We start from the raw sequence: 17,466 nt of genomic DNA, 5'->3' as shown, positions 1-17,466 counted from the left end.
CCGTGCGAGCTCTGTCCTGTGCCGGCCCCACCCTGGTATCCAGTGTCCTAAAGAAACCAATCCGCCATTTAGAACATTGTTACTATGGGAAAATTGGTTCCAAGTTATAATGGTTCAACTTAAGAAGCAGTTTTCAGGAACCATTTGTGTCGCAAGTCTGAGGACTGCCTGTATTGAAATACTCAGTAGAAATGACTAGGCTGTTTTGGATTACAATAATAGTGGGGGCTCTAAGAGACTTCTTATTCTCCAGAGCAGATGCTGACAGACAAACATATTTTAGTCATTGTCCCTAAAAGCTAATTTTCAGGGTGAAATCCTGACTTAGTTGAAGTAGGAAAATTCCCATTGACTTTTATCAGGTGAGGCAAGTCCAGTAAAATAGAGTCTCTCACGTCGTGTATCATTGAGATAACATCGTATACTGCTGCAGGGAACTAAGATATGTGTTTTCATTAGTAGCTGTAGGTTGCTTTGAGATCTTCCTGTGAAAGGAAAAATATGGTATAAAGTATTGCTGATGCTTCTGACTTGAGGAAGAATGTTTTGTGCCCCAAGGCTTGTCGGACATATCTTGAAACTATAAAGTTAGTCTAGTAAAAGTTAGTACTAAACATCCTGTTTCTTGCATGTTTAACATGGCTGTTACAACCCTGCTACTATTACTAAGTAATTTGTAAAATACACCATGTAGACCAGCATGAACAGCAAGTTATAGGAGCTACATACTAGAGTTAGATGCACTTCTAGACCAGGAGATAAAGTCATTAGGGCTCCATATTGTAAATCCAATGGCAGGCTTTCGCCCGTAATTAGTACATCGGTTCTTAAGTGTGGGTGTGGGAGCGGGTATGTGCATGTGCATGCATGCGCCACTCTTCTCTGATATTTGTTAGTAGTTAGGTAAATGGTCTCCAGAAATGAATTGAGAAAGGTGTTGACTTCCGAAGGAATCATGTCACACACAACATTTTTCTCAAATTAAATATTTTACTAAAATAGAATAGAACACCTTGTTCTATTTAGAATGATTTATAACTGTTCCCAGCTGATCACAAAGTGTTTCTAAATTAAAAGCCATTAATTATAGCCTTATATAGATATAAAGATATGCAAGAAGTGCTTTGTAATTCCAGTTCTACACTTCAGGTGAGAGCTTTTTAAATTACTTGGACCATTGGAGCCACCTGCTTGACTAAATGCTGAGGGCCCTGTGTTTCAGTACTCATCAGTGCATTGCAGTGTTAACATTGTTACTGATTTTTCTCATCTCTCCAGGGCAAATACTAATTAATGGATACAATTCACAGCTGATTAGCTGTAGTTTCTTCAGTAATTACATTCGCATACTAACTGTTCAGAAGAGGATTTCTAACCCAGTTCTTATTTCACTCTAAGCTTAATTTGTTTTTTGAATTGTTTAGGTCCTTAAGATAATAACCATTTTATTTTCCTTTGTTGTAGGTACTATTAGATGATAAGTAAGTTTAATCTTAAAAATATTCACTGATAACGAGTTGTTTGTTTTAAATGGATTTCTAATTCATAGACTAAAAATTACATTTAAATAATGTTAAAGTTGTGATACACACTGACAAAAGCTGAAATACGACAGGGGCTGACATAAGTGCCTCAAGTAATGTGTAAAAGAAGCTGAAATACTCTAGCACAATAACAGCAAATTAACGATTCTGTTGCAACCTTCACTTCGATTGTGCATGTTTCGCTGTTTGCTTCTACAGTCTCAATGACACTTAGAAATAATTTTCAATCTGTGATTTTCCTTTTGTTTTAATTTAACAACATAAAATGGAGAAAAAATGTTTTGTCAATCAGCTTCTGTAGACTGATGTGTAGACTGATATGAAGAGCAAGACAATATACAATTTTTTAAGCATATGCAGCCAAATCCAGTCCCACTGAGAGCAGGTGCAACCTCAGGGCCATTATGTTAATTGATAGCAGGGTTGAATTTGGACCCACGTATTTACCCAGTATATTCTATTAGAACCATTCTGGTCTATTGTACATTTCTACATGTAGGTATTATTTGAAAAAGTGACTTTTTGTTATCATAGAGGAGAACAGCTCCTTTGGAGCCATTAGAGTTTTTCATGTAAATCCTTCTTAGTTCTCGGCTCACTGACATGAGAAAATCTATCATGTCAATCTGACTGCTGTGCATAAGTACTAAGTCTGTGTGCTAAAATCCACACACAGTCTTGTCTGGAAAAAAATTACTGTGAATGTGTTGTAGCTGACATTGGAACTAAACCCCTAGGTGAATGTTATATCTATATCACCTCTAGCCATACATATAGATACAGTTATGAGATAATACATGTATGAAGTAAACAGAAATTTTGCTTACACCACATTATAGACTAAATTTTTTATTGTGTTCTGTTTTTACATGCACACTCTAATGTCATATGTTGGAGTAGGAACCCAACCTTGTAATACTTCAAATTGAAGATGTTATGTTTTCATCCCTCTTTCCCCAGTTTCCCTTCATTCTTTCTGCTGCTTTTTTTCTTCCACATGCAAGGAAGGCCCTGATCCAGTGTCGGGTGAAAGCAAAACAAAGACACTCAGTTGCAAGAACCATGTGTTAATTCCTATCTTCTTTCCTCCAACCTGTCTTCCAATTGATTTTAGGAGTACAGGTTCTTAAGACTTTCAGGGAAATTAGCCCTACTATGAAAGAGCTACTCTTCTGTCACACTTCTGTTCTCTGGTGCTGCAAAATATGGCCTGAAACATCTTCTTTCCCAGGACTTGCAAGTGGGAAGCCTGGGCAAAGTTAGGGTGGAATGGAAGTTCCCTCTAAGCAGGGATTTGTTTATCTCTGGCAACCCTGCATGATGCTCCCTTCAAAAGGAAAAAAATATGGGGGTAACTCTGAAAATGTGTGATGCCCCATCCTCATACATTGTAGAGCTGCATACAGTAGAAAAATACCTTGTTTTCTTTTTTTAAAAATGCGCTTTAAAGATTTCCAAATAAAATGCACCCAGCATTTTCTGAGACAAGCAATAGCACCAAACAAAGATTTATATTTGAGTTATAAAACTTAGATAATAGGAGTTTAGGGAGAAATGCAGATGCAACCTTAATGATAGTGGTGTGAGGTGGAGATTTTAATGACAATGAATGAAAAATTAATGTGGTGTTCAGAGATTTCACCAATCTCTCTTTTTTAATTCTTGCCCACAAAGCTGTGTTAGGTATTAAATATTTAAGTTACAAGAACAGTAATGAACATGGATATGGCTATAAGTGTGGCACAGGGACTTCTACCTTATTTGCTACCCTTTATTATACTTTTCACAGTTTGCCTGATAATAAATCAGAAACATGATTTATGTGGCTTAATGTTTCATCTGGCAACACAACTATACCAAAGGTATCTATTCTTCAAAAGCAGAGCTTATTAAACACCTTTGTGCAGTGGGAATATGTGTAAAGATAGTTCCTAGTCTACCTGTTTTTCCTACAAACATCTGACTAATGCCATTTAAGGGAGCTATGGACACAAATTACTAATTACCCAAATGCTGGTAGTATCTTCTTTTCCATACTGGTCTCTAAATGTTTCTGTAACTCAGTTAAATAACATCAAGAGTTTGGAGGAGAGGTTTTTAGGGAAAGAAATATCTATGAGGATCCTCTGATTTATTCACGTGTGAAAAGTTGCCTCTCAGTGAGCACATATACACATGCAATTAATGCATCTGAATTTTCTGCACAGAAAATTCAGGCTCATTAAAGTGCTCTCCAGCACGTGTCTATACATGCACTCTCATCAGGTGCAAATTGAGCCTGACAGTAGCAGCCGAATTCAGGGTTGCTTCTGCCCTGCTCTGCTCCCCTGCAGCAGCCCTGAGTAGGGGGGGCGTGGCAGCGAGGAAGTGAGCTGTCCTGGCTGGGAGGCAGATGCCTGGTAGCCAGGACAGCTCACCCAGCCTCATGGAGCTCAGGATGGGTCCCAGTCTCCATGTGGCTGGCAGGCACCTCTTACCGAGCCAAGAAGCTCTCTCTGTCCCTGTGGCCCCTGTTGCCTAGGCTGACTGGGAGCAATTTCCTCCCGGTCAGTGTCTACACATGCAATACAGGGATTAGTAAAGGGAGCATTAGACTAATATACTGCACAGTAATTGCTGCGCATGTGTAGACAGTGATGCTTTATTGTGTATTAGGTTAGTAAATGCACCCAATGAGATGGTCTGTTGCTCCCACTTCAGTTTTGGTTAATTTCCTGCTGTCTGTTAGAGATCCAGCATCTCTGCAATAATCTTGGTCTCCAACCTAATCTCCTGACATTTCAGGCCTCACTGGCAGTGGGAGTCTTCACTGGAATGAGACATGAGCAAATATTTTGTAGTTTTTGTGGGGAAGATGAGATGATAATGATAGACTGAAAAAAAGTGGCAGGTTTCCTCGCCCTTTCTTTCTTTAGCCCATCTGTAATTTGAATCACACTACTAAGAATTCACTTGGTCATGGCTCCCTACAGGACCTTGTAAGTGGGTGAGAAAGTCTCTGAAAAAAATATAATAGTGTGAGGTTGAATTATTACCTGTTTTAGAAATGGACCCATGAAGTGCTTTTCGAAGGGCTTGGTAGAGGTGACTGTGCTGGGAGTTGCAGTATTTTTCTAGGTTGTTGATAGGATAAAGAATATTTGGACCATATAATCATAAAGGTTTATCATGGCACTTATTAAAATCCCAATATCTATTTTTCTTTTAGTTTGCGAACAATAACAACTACATGAACATGGCGGAGGCGAATAATGCATTTCTTACTGCAAATGAGGTAGATGTTTTTCTTTTTATCTATGGTCATATTCTGCTGCTTGCTTTGATAATTTAACAGACTTTCAACGGATGAAGAATGAAGTGCTGAATTTGTATGTGTTTTATGGAGCACAAAATAAAGACTTTAATGAGAAAGAAAATAACCTGACAGCTCTCCATTACTAGTCAATTTAGCTGTCCATAAGGCTGTTACTTACATAGCATGTCAATAGAAACAAATCTGCTTTATGTATGAAAAAAATTATAAACAGAAGGAAAGAAATAAAAGGCACAGTAGGTGTACAATCTGAAAGCAAGCCTAGTACCAGTCATTAGTAGCTAATGGGCTAATTTTGATCATAGATACAAACATTTTAATTTGGATTCTTCACTCATACGAAAAAACTGATTTTTTTCTACATCTATACATCTGCAGTGTTTGTGTTGTGGGAATAGATTTTCAACTAGGGATTGGACAGGTTGAGGAACAAGCCTTGGGGCTGAATGATAAAGGCTGACTGGGGCAAAGATGTGGTACATATCGCCTCTTTCTTTGAAAGGTGGCATCAGGGAAAGGGTGTGTCAACCATTGTGCTCTTATAGTAGCTTTTACAACACCTTCTGACAGCCAGTTTATCAGTGCTCTGGTATTGATATCAACTACGGATGGAGCTGCTTTTTGGGCATCCCTGGAAAACCAAAGGGTGGAGGTATAAAAATTGCAAGATATATTGCCTAATAAAATGTGGATGTATGAATATAGACAAGGAGAGAGAACTGGAATGAGCAGTAAGCAGTACTAAATATGTGCATAAGGTGTATGTCGTAAATAATTTTCCAAGCTCGAGGAAAGGTTAAAAAACTGAATAGCTTTGCGTTTAGACATTGAAGGTGGTGATTGTCATGAATGTTCTTGTAACGGTTTAAAAACATCTTCACTTAAAAAATAGTTTACAATAAATATAGAGGTTAGAATTAAAAGTAGTATTTTATTAATTGTTTTTTATAATAACCACCATCTCTTTTACCCAACAAGCTTGCTTAGATAAGGGAATATTGTTTGGCACTGTCTCCAGTGTTATTTGTGATAATGAACACAAACCCCATCTGTAATGACAACATGATGTTTCATTCTGTAGAATTTCTTTCCTACATTTGAATCAAACATTGATGAAAGCTCTGCTGCCAGCAGCTGTTCAGAGACAATTTAATTCCAGCTGTGATAATTCACCGTGTCAGACATTGGCTGTTATATGTTGATACAACAGTTCTCCAGATTTGCATTTTTATCAAAAGGAACAAATGTTTTGAACATTTCAGTACAGATGGCATTTAACCATGCACCCACACTTAAAAAAACATGCAAGAGAGAAATACTGAAAAGTTAATAACTTCTAAAAAATATGATAAACCCATAAATGTTATACCATCTTGGTCATAACAGCATCTTTCTGCAATACCAAATTTCATACTATTCAGTCCCTTTCTACAATCTGAATAGCCCAGTGATATGGATTAAGACTACTTCACTAAAGGACATTATTTCCTCTTTCGATTACATATATTTTGTCCTCATCCTTGGATCATTTATACATTGTGTTTAAAGCTATACTTGTTGCAGCAATTATACTGTGAGATGTATTTTCATGTTTTAAAGATGTTAAAGTATTCATCAGTTTACTTATGACTATAACTTACTACAAGTGAAAGAGATGTACTATATCATTAAGACTGGTACTATATCATTAAGACTGTTTCTTGAAAAAAGTTCAATTATTACACAACTGTTATATTTATACATCTCTACCAGGTTTACTCTTTTAGATGGGGAAGGCAGTCACATTCTTATAATTACCACCACCTTAAAAATATGACTCTTAAAGAGACTTTGAGAGCTAGACTAATAATATTGATTTTACTGAATACTTTTGCTTGAAAAAAAATTAAGAATATAATGAAGTGTTAATATTTGCATTATTGTGTGAATCTAATGTTGGAATGAAATATTTAATTATTTGGTTTTGTATTTAAATGATTTTGTACTTATTTGACTTTGTATTTAAATTTTAGCCTATATTTAATTATTTGGTTTTGTATTTAAATGAGGATTTGGATCGGGGCACTGCAGAACTAGAAGACCATTTAAGTCCTGTAAATTATGCCCTAACAATGTAATCACCAGAACCACCTTCAGGTTCAGAATCTACATGTTTGCTTTATGTTTTCGGTCTCTGTGTCATGATTACCATGACCATTTTTAAAGCACCTTAAATATTTATTGAAATAATATTTCAAGTGTTAATTACAGTGGTAATGAAAACAGCCAAATGCCACATATCAAGCATGAGTGTTTATCCGTATTGTTAATGTGATATGTTAGATTTCATTAAGCAGTAATGGGGTAGCAAATGAGTCACAAATTACAGTTGCATCTGTTACTAGACCACATTAGTGCCAAAATAACTGCAAATGCAGCCATAGGGTTATGTTCATTAGCCAACCACTTCTCATCACCAATCCATCCTTTGTGTTTGTGAACTCAGGGTTCCACAGTAAGAAAATTTACACCTTTTGTAATACAGCAATGAAAGTCAAATGTCTCCCTAATGCAGGACTAGCTTTCAAAGCTAGAATTAAGTTGCAGTATTCTGTATCAAGTGAGACCACAAGAGTCTCAGTTCACTTTCACTGTACTCATGCAGACTGTAGCAGGCGGGGACCTCATCATTTCTGGTGTGAGACCAATAATGACAGCTGACAGGTTCTATATGCAAGCAAAGGTTTTTCTTGTGTTTCAGTTTCCATTTTCTCTCGAGCAGTTATTAATTTATATCATCATTAACAGTTTGAAGGATGACAGTTTACAGCAGTTAATGAGATCTTTCAATGAACATATAATTTTTAAATTAACTGGCATTAAGTCACTCTTTCAAACAACATAAATAATACATAAAACAGTTCCCCCCACCATTAACTGGAATTTTGAACTAATACAAACAAATCCCAGAGCAGTGTTGCATGTCCAAAGCAAGACAGAGTGCCTATTTTAAGATTGCCAACTGCCCTGTCTGATCAAAACAGTCCTGATTTGGGTACATTTAAAATGCCCTAATTTCAATCACTGACTTTCCATTATTAAGTAGCAGCGGACCTGAAATAATATATGAAAGTTCATTTAGCTCATGAGAAATTTGAATAAGCGTAGTTCATTTGTTTTCCAACTAAAGCAGTGTTGAAGCCAGATACAGACTGTACTTGAATAAAGATGATCTTAGACAGACGCTTACAAACACAGGCACAAACCCTGAAGATAACTGGCAGTAAGTGTTCTGCTCAAGGCATCTTAACAGGTGTTTACTTCATAACAAACCTACTGTTCAAACAAAGCTGGCTTGCTTAAGAAAACATTGGATGCTACTGTAATCACCATCACTGCTGTAAATATCAGTCTTCTAAATAATAACCCTTATGTAAAGAGTCAGTATATTTCATGGATGGAATACAAAAGATATCAAAACCAGATGCATATGATTTGATATTATTAGTTATAAAAAAAGAGAAACAAAAGATGAGCAATGTGTAGTATTGAATTAATGTTGTGTATATGCTACGAAATTGTCAGTATTTTATGAAGCATGAGAATAATGTAAGCTGTTTGTGCTGTTTCACTAACATATCAATAAAGTGGCAATTTGTTATATGGCCAAATCCAATGTAGCTGATGTTCAGACTAACAACAAAGACAGATGTTGCTAATTAAGTACACATTAAAAAACTGTTAATACTGATACTCCATTAAAACCATATGATAATGAGACTTAAATCTTTAATCAGAATGATCCACAAAGCCCTTTGGTATATGAAACTTGTAAAAAAAATTACTTAGAGCATTTTAATTTAAGATCTAAATAATACAGAACATAGAGAATGTAGAGAATTATTTTGTATTGCGAGGCCAAAACTATCTGGAGTGGTGTACTTTACTGTCCTTGTTTTCTTTTCTTTTCTGTTAGCAGACATTCCATACTCCAAGCCTCGGTGATGAAGAGTTTGAGATTCCACCAATTACACCCCCTCCTGAGTCAGACCCCACGCTGGGAATGGCAGACATCTTGTTACCATTTCAGGGACTAGGTGAACAGTTGTCTGCACAAGGAAATGAATTTACACCCCAGTTTCCTCCACAGAGCTTGGATCTTCCTTCTATTACAATATCTCGAAATCTTGTGGAACAAGATGGTGTAGTCCACACCAATGGATTACATATGGTAGGCATGCTTCTTTATATCCTTCAGTGCTTAAAACATGGGTCAAAACAAAGGAAGGCATATTTGTTAATAAATGTATATTCAATGACTTCTGAAAGTGGCATTAAGGTTTAATGTTATGTGGCCAGCCCTAACACTTGCTAATAGTAGCTAATGTTATTTCTGTCTATATGTGATGGCAAGTACCTCAGTATTACACTGCAAATAATGAGATACCATTATTTAGTTCCCTAAGGCAACTGACAAATATTTAAGGGTAACTATTGGTGGATTCAGAAGAGTAAGATATCTTACTAATAAACAAAATGTTGTTTGCTGCATGTAAACAGATCTCTTGCAGTAAGTACCCTAGTAATACTGGGAATGTAACAATTTGCATTTTTGGACTGGGCTTTGAAAGTGAGGAAATTCTGTACCAATAATTGCTGGGGAAATTCATGAGAGTCAAACACTTTGAGGATACAGTTTATTCAGAAAGTGACACCCAGTTCAGGACTAGGAGGTAGTGGTTCTACCATTTTAATAATTCCTTTTTTGTTGGTTAGGGTAAGCTGTAGATTTTTAAGGGAACCACTTGTTTGTATTTCAAGTGCCAGATAAATGTCTGGCCTTGAACAGGTGTTCATTTCTAGCATTGGAATTTTTTTCAGAAATTTGCACCTCTAGAAATCACTCAAAGAGAGGGAAAGGGAGCGGTACAAGCATTCAGCGTGCAGCAGCCCACTTTCACTTGCTCTCAGGTAGACTGGAGTAGCAGGGAAAAGCTCCCTACCACTTCCCAGACCAGGGATCCCCAGTCTAGGGAGCCAGCAGGGAGTAGCTGCTACTTCACAATGGTGCAAAACAACAGATGTGTATGGGCATTTATACATATGATAAAGTTCCCTGTGCTGTGGAGCATGCATCTGTATAAATGGTGAAATGTGCATCAGTGCTGCAAAAATGGTGGTGGTGTGCTTTTGAACTAAAACACATTGAAAGTGTTTTAATCCAAAAGCGCACCACTGCCATTTTGTGCACACTAACGCACATTTCGCCGCTTATACAATTGCATGCGACGCAGTGCAGTGCGCGTCAGCTCGCATGTGGAACAGACTCGATTAATCTGTGTCGCAGCACGAAAAGTTATGTGTATAAATGCCCTATGTGGCCACTAGCTTGAGAGTAATGAAGGATGATTTTCAGACATAATGCTGGGAATGATGTAAAAGTGGAAAGAAAACAAATATGCAGTATACTAGTAATAAAAGAGGTATTTCCTTACTCTTTGCATCCCAGAGGGTAAATCTTTAAAAGCAGTCATTTAAGTTTGTTTTTAGCTTTGTCATTGTGCTTGGGAATGCAGGGTTTAATTGTCCTGTGGGGATCAGTGTGCATATTCACTGCTTTTTGTATATGAGAATAGTGAAAGCTGTATTAGGAGAGAAGTAGGAGAAGTATTTAGAGAGTCCATTTGTTAATTCTCTTTTTCTTAGGATCCACTATCTACCACCATTAGATATAGGATACTGGGCTAGATGGAGCCATGATCTGACCTATTTTAACATTTCTTGTATTTTTATATGGAAATGGGGCTTGTGATAGTTTGTGCCCTGGTCCTTCTGGGGAGCTTTTTCTGAGTGATACGGGTGGGCCAGGGAGATGGTTTCTAGGGCTGTGAAAGCTTTGGTAGCCTATTTGATTCAAAGGAGATTCGGCTCAAATTGGGGGATGAATCTCCGAATCCAGATTGAATCAGGAGACCCATTAAAAGATCCGAATTGAATCAGAAGCCTCTGAATGGATTTGGAAGCCTCCGAATCAGTTCGGAGATTTGGGCAGTCCCCACTTGGTGCTGCAGGGAGCTGGACCCGGGCTCCGTGCCAGTAAGTAGCGGGGTAGGGCTGGAGGGGGGGGGAGGGAACCATGGTGGAACCCCCACCCAGCCTCATCCCCTGCTTGGCTCCCTTAGCCTCCCTGGTACTGCATGCTGTCCGGGAGCTGGGGCCGCTTGGGTTGAGCAGTGCTGGGCTTCGGGTGACTGCTGGAGCTGCCCCAGCTCTGTGACTGTGTGGGGCCCTGCCAAGCTACGCTGCACCCGTGCAATATGACAGCTGCCACGTGGGTGCCAGGTGGCGGGGGGGGCAATCCTTGCTGCCCCCTGCTGCATGGGGGGACTCTGCCACGAGCCCCCAGAGGCCCCAATAGCTGCTGTTGCAGCTGGTGAGTGTAGGGCTTTTATTTTTTTAAGTGCCGCTATGGTGGGGGCTGGAGAGCGGGCAGGGAGTGGGGCCCCACTCATCGCTGCCATACTCCAGCTGCCAATACTGCTGCTGCCATCTGTTTGACTCAGAGGAGATTCGGCTTGATTTGACAACCGAGTATATATGTGAATCCGAATCAGCCAAATTGAATTGGGACAGTGATTCGAATCACTGAATTGAATCACCGTCTCTCCGAATTGGCCAAATCCAAAGCCAAATCGAATATTTGCCGCTTTGCACAGGCCTAATGGTTACTTCATTAATCCTAATAGCAGCCCATTGATAATGTAATACAATCTTAGTTTGCATTTTCTACAGCGTTTCCTCAGAATTTGGAGCTCTTACCTTTATCTTAAAGCCACTGGGAAAGCAAAAGAAGGGAATATGTATAGTGTGGAAAACGAGAAAAAGCCAGGGAAAATGAAAGCTGCCCTGGAAGGAGGGAACCCTTGGTTCTAGTTGGGTCTTACTTTCATTGAGGCAGGGACTAAAACTATTAATTTTGTCCAATAAATATTAAATCCAAGGCAGTCAGCCAACTTCACAAGGACTCTTGGAGAAGGATCTGGGCATTAGAGCACTTTGCTGGGAAGCAAGCATTTCAAGTTCAACTCCCTTCTGGGTGTCAGGAATCTAGAATTTAGGTCTCCTGTTCCTTAGGCTAGTACCCTAAGTACTAGGCTAAAACACAAGAAAACCATCGTCTTTTTTGCTTCCAGCAGGTATACGCCTAGAACAATTATGTTTCTCCACAAGGTAAAACTGTTTAAGTGCAGAAACTGCAGATCTGTGGCTGCATATGTGCCATTTAGATGCATAGAGGGTTTAGGCATCTGCATGTTTGTATGTATGTGTGTTCATATATGTGTAAACTCAATACAAACCCTGTCTTTTGAGGCATGAGAAAAAGTATTTTGGGCTACATATCACATATGTACATGTAGGCATTATTCCGTCAGCACTATCAGTTGGATTGTTGAATGAGCAGATTTTGGCTTTTAGTTTGCATTTTTCCTATGTTGTGATTCTGCCATGAGTAATGACAATGGATGCTTCCCTTCAGATGAGGGAAGGAACCCGCTGTAATTGAATGCCCTCTTCCTCACCCGCTTCCACCTCCACTGCATTAGTGCTTCTGTGAACTTCATAGATACAGACTCATTTCTCTATGGACTGAGGTGGAGGTTTACAGAAGCACAGACCTTCCCCTGTCAGTAGTCTTCTGATACTTCTTGTACAGACTTCCACTCTAATTGCTACCCTCTGCTCATACTGGGAGAACCTGTGATAGCACAACCTTAGTGGTCATATGCAGTGGGCCCCAAAGTCTGATAGTGAGGAGCTGTGCCAGGGGATTGTTAATGTTACCCTCAGGATCATCCCATGTGAGTTTTACTGTGTGGAAGGGGATCAGCAATTGCCATTTGTTTAAGCAGTTGAGGTTCCCCACCCCACCCCCGCTTTCACTTAAATCACTCTTCAACCCTACTTATAAATGGTTGATCACTACAGGATCTAGAAAGAAATAAATAAATGCGTAATGGAGGGTTACCACATAGGTCTCTAAAAGATCCTTTTGCTCTATCTGCTTTTCAGATGCCTTTTTCACTTTTAAGCCAAATTCCAAAAATTGACAATGAAAACAGTACATCACATTTTATACTGAAAACGTGCACTTCATTAAACTGGTAAATATTTATTAACAATATTAGAATTCATCTTTAAATTAGACATTTCATAAATTACCTTGTCTTGAAGCTCTAAAAATTTTTATTGCAGCAATAAAAAAATGTAAAGGAGGCATTTTGACTATGAAACTTAATTTCATGGTCAATTGAATTTACTATATCTGTAGGAACTAAAGATGGGGCAATAAAATAATTATGATATCCGTGTATACTTACAGAATATTCTTGTGCAGTGGTGTTGGAATAGTCTTATTTAAATGCTTTATTAATAGCCTATTGCTAATCACTAAAGCAGACAGTTTTCTAGATATTGAAAAACAAATAGCTTCATTAAATGAATACATGCTGTTAAAATAATTTAATATGAACCCTATCAAGTTTATTGGTCCTTTTCTGAAGTATTAGAGATCTTACTGCAGGTGATATTTAATTTAGCTAGATATAGACTTGCTCTCTTGAAAAGTCCAGTAGAATTTCACCTTGAAGAAATGTCATGCGATTTTAAATCACAAATGTTGAAAAAATAAAATGTGCTTGGACAGAATTATGATTAATACAGTGTGTCTTTGGCTTTGTTCTATGTACTACCTGACATGTTCACCTATAAACTTGAATGCAGAAACGCCAGAGGCGTGGTTAAAAATAGGTTATGTCAAGGTTCTCCTCCGTCTCCCTTAGGGTACAGAGTTGGCTAGCTACATAATAATACTTCTGGAAGCTCTTCAGATATTTCCCATAGGAAAGCCACAAAAATAATAAATAATACTTTACATTATATTTTTGATTTATTATTACTTATATTCTTCAATTCTTCCAGTGTGCAAGCAAGATGTTTATTACCAGAATAAATGTGCTGTAGCAGTTATTAAAAGATTGTATTGATGGACTAACAAAGGCTTATACTATTAACAGTAAGATAATTTATGATGTAGTGGAACTGATTTCCTATCCGGCCACATTGGTTATACTATAGAAAGAGTGACAATTTGTCACGTTGCTGATTAGCTTCATTATTATTGGCAACAAACACGACACATTTATCTTGGTTAAATGCATGCTATTACATTTAAAAACAGACAGAAGCAACAAAAAGAGAAGATAAAAGAAGTGCAGTATGATTAACATGCACATTTTAATAACATGCAAATAAAATACTAGTATTCAAAAATAAATTACTGAAAATGGTATGTTGATGTTCATTCCAAAGAGTAGCCTTTATTTACATGTTGCAGATACTATACTTATATATATATATCTCTTAATATAAATAAGTAGAAATCAGTATTCTTGCAAGAACGTTTTCTGTCAAGGCTCTCATGTTTGTTTAGATGATCATCTAAAAATTATTTTAATCTACAAAATACGGCAATTCTATAAAACTACAACCTGTGCTCCTAAGGGTTCCTTTTTTTACACCTCTCTATAATCTGCCCAGCCTGCTGAGTAGCATTGACATCAGTAGTACATCAATTTCAGAAAGTGGATTATTTTTACTAGACAGCTATTGTGACATATTGGGTCAGTCATAAATGAAAGATATTCATGCAAGCATGCAATACTTGTAATGAAGTCTCACTCTGACCTTCTGTATGATTGATTCTGTAATTTAGTTTTCTCAGGCAGTGCCTGAAATGAAATGAAATCATGTTGAACAAGTTTTGAATACCCACAGTGCACCAGGAGAAGAAAAATCTGCAGCCCCAGAGGCTTGAGAGAGAGCAGCTGAACGATTTATCTCCATGCTATTATAGCCTTTGCCAGCATTCAACATTTCTTTTTTTTTTTCTTATTTGGCTTAAGTACTTAATTCTGCAGGTAGCTGTAAATGGGAAAATAAAATGCTGTTCAGATTTAAAATGACAGGACAGGAGTATGTGCAGGGGACTGATAAAATATCTTGAATAGAACTGACCTTTCATGTAGCTGAAAGTTACTGGGGGATTCATCCTCATAATTACCATATAGATTATTTTTATTTCTTTCCTGCAATGAAACATTTCAGAGAGCAGTAGTGCTGATTGAATGAAAATTGAACTTGTTAACATTCTTTTCAGCTTAGCCTGTTGTACATAACAGAAGGTTAGCTTTGATGAATTTCGAAATTCTCTTTCTGATATCTAAGAAACGGACAGTAAAATAATTGTCTCTCTTCAGTCTATTTTTTCCCTCTGTTATCCAAAAAAGTACAGATTTTACAAAAAAACCCTGATAATTTTACGTATATTGCTCAACATATTATAGTTACTATTATAGAAATTATGATTTAAATTTGATGGGTATTTGATCCTGTTTATGTCCTACAATTGTGGCAATACTCTAATTATATTTAAGATTTTGCACAGGTATGCTGAAATCATGTCAGAATAAGATCATCTTTAAATACATTACAATTTAAATGTGGTAAGGTAGTCTAATATCAAACGCATCATGATGGCTATAATTGAGACAATGAGAAGAGGCATTTAAATGCACCAAAAACTGATAATGTAGACTTAAAGAACTGAATTGTAAGTTTTAGCCTGTTACGGAAGACAGTGAATATACAACACAAGGAAAAGTAGTGCCTTTGACTTAAAGATCTAAATCTTATTGTGTTGAATCCCAAATTGCCAATTCAACTTTTAAGTGAATTAATTAACAAAAGATTACCAAATTAAAGCTAAAAAACTTAGTTTCAAATGTCAAAAGGCTTGATTTCAGGCAGTTATTTACTGCACGCATTCCTGTGTACGCATAATTCATATGTTTAATTTTCCTTTACAAAGAAACTTCTATATAATCTCTTTTAATATTCAGTTTATAAACTTATGTTTAGAGATCAGGAGTAAGTTTTCAATTAATACATTGTTATAGCAATGTTGTTTAATGTGCTACAGAGAAAACAGTTTTTCATGGGTCATTAATGTGTTTAATGCCCGGAACATTCTATTAAAATAAGACCTTGTTATTGTTATGAACATGTTTATTGCCATCCTTAATTAAAAAAAATACAACTAATTTTGGAGGGCAATAATTATTCACTCATAGAAATTATGACAGTCTCTTGCCAAAAGAGATCTTTTTGATCAAGAAACTAGGTACCATCAAACTTCAGATTAAGATAACAGTATTAGTCCGTTCTGTATTTGACACAGACTTCAAAAGTGGTAGCTGTTTAGTTTCTCTGTTCAAGAATTACGATACCAGGAGACCTAATCACAGAACTAAAAACTGTTAGTTGGCTGACTAACAGAAAACTAAATAATACTCTTAGAGTCCAAGGCAGTGACAGTTGTGTGAATTTTGGCACAAAAATGTGCCAAGTATATTGCAAGAATATGCCCTTAATGCTTTTTTTGCAATTTGTAGTTCCAGAATGTATTGTTATCAAACAATCACAATGACAGGCTGTTTTGAGTTCAGATTTAAGTTCAGAGTTCAGAAGAAAAACTTTAAGGTCTTGCTAAATTTAGAAGAAAACAGTTGCTATCTCTACCCAGGGTAACAAAAGTGACTACACCAGACAGCCACTGTGTTCTGATACACTGCAATAACCAGTACCACCTTTATGATAAACTAAATTCTTTAACAGATCTTGTCGTTCCCTAGTACATAATGCCCTATGGTATATTTTAATTTGGAATGTTTTGGTAAAGGTGGTCACTGAGTTGTGAGATGATTTTTTCTTCTCCCCTTGACACACGTTTAAAAAAATCAGGATTGAAAAAGAACCTACCACATTAAAAGACTAACAAAAATCTAACGAAAATCAACTAACAGAAAATCCTGACTGTCTTTTTAAAATACTTGCTGAATCAAAATGGAAATTGAAGCTGAAAACATTGAGATGAGACTCTCCATTTATTATCACTTGTCTATACAGACTTCAACTATGAGTTTTCTCAGTAGTAGCAGCATTTGCCTGATATATAACTCTTTGAACAGAAATTGTTGATGCTAAAATATTAAGGGTTGTGAAGGTTAGTTGTTATCTCACTTCATCTGCTGATCTGGAAAAACAAGTCCTATTTAGTATTACTGGAGCAGGTCTGACTTGAGGCCAAGCAGCTTGAAACCTTATTTTGATAGGTGGAGCATGAATGTATACAAAATGACAGCCTTGACTTCATATAGCTCACAGTCTAGGGCAGGGGTAGGCAAAATATGGCCTGTTGGTCAGATCTGGCCTGCCAGGCAATTTCATCCAGCCACAGGTACGGTGCCTACTAGGGCTATGCGAAGCTTGGGGTGCTGATCTGATTCAGAGGAGATTCGGCCCGATTCAGCAGCTGAATCTTCGAATCCAAATCAAGTCAGGAGACCAGTGAAAAGGTCCTAATCGATTTGAAGCTCTTCGAATCGATTCAGAAAAGATTCAGAGATTCAGGCAGTCCCCACTCGCTGCCATAGGGAGCTGAACCCAGAGTCCAAGTAGGGGGTGGGAAAGGGGGGGCTGGAGGAGGGGGGAGGAGACCATGGGGGGACCCCT

General features: G+C 37.4%; 1 protein-coding gene across 4 annotated transcripts in view; it reads left to right on the top strand.

Annotated features, from left to right (window-relative positions):
• TOX3 (TOX high mobility group box family member 3) overlaps positions 1-17,466 on the top strand; it is a 126,966-nt gene that overhangs the window by 85,035 nt on the left and 24,465 nt on the right. For 2 of the 4 annotated variants that reach the window (XM_019505705.1, XM_019505707.1), the window contains exons 2-3: positions 4,753-4,818; positions 8,816-9,067. In XM_019505705.1, coding sequence (XP_019361250.1) covers positions 4,753-4,818; positions 8,816-9,067 — 318 coding nt within the window. Of the gene's footprint in view, positions 1-4,752; positions 4,819-8,812; positions 9,068-17,466 lie in introns of all 4 variants that reach the window. The other 2 variants (XM_019505704.1, XM_019505706.1) reach the window with 1 other exon arrangement.

This window comes from Gavialis gangeticus, unplaced genomic scaffold (genome assembly GCF_001723915.1).
Source record: "Gavialis gangeticus isolate Ggan-Ray unplaced genomic scaffold, GavGan_comp1, whole genome shotgun sequence".
In the NCBI taxonomy this organism is placed as follows: Eukaryota; Metazoa; Chordata; order Crocodylia; family Gavialidae; genus Gavialis; species Gavialis gangeticus.
The sequence above is the reverse complement of the archived record's forward strand: the minus strand, read 5'-3'. Positions and strand labels throughout refer to the sequence as shown.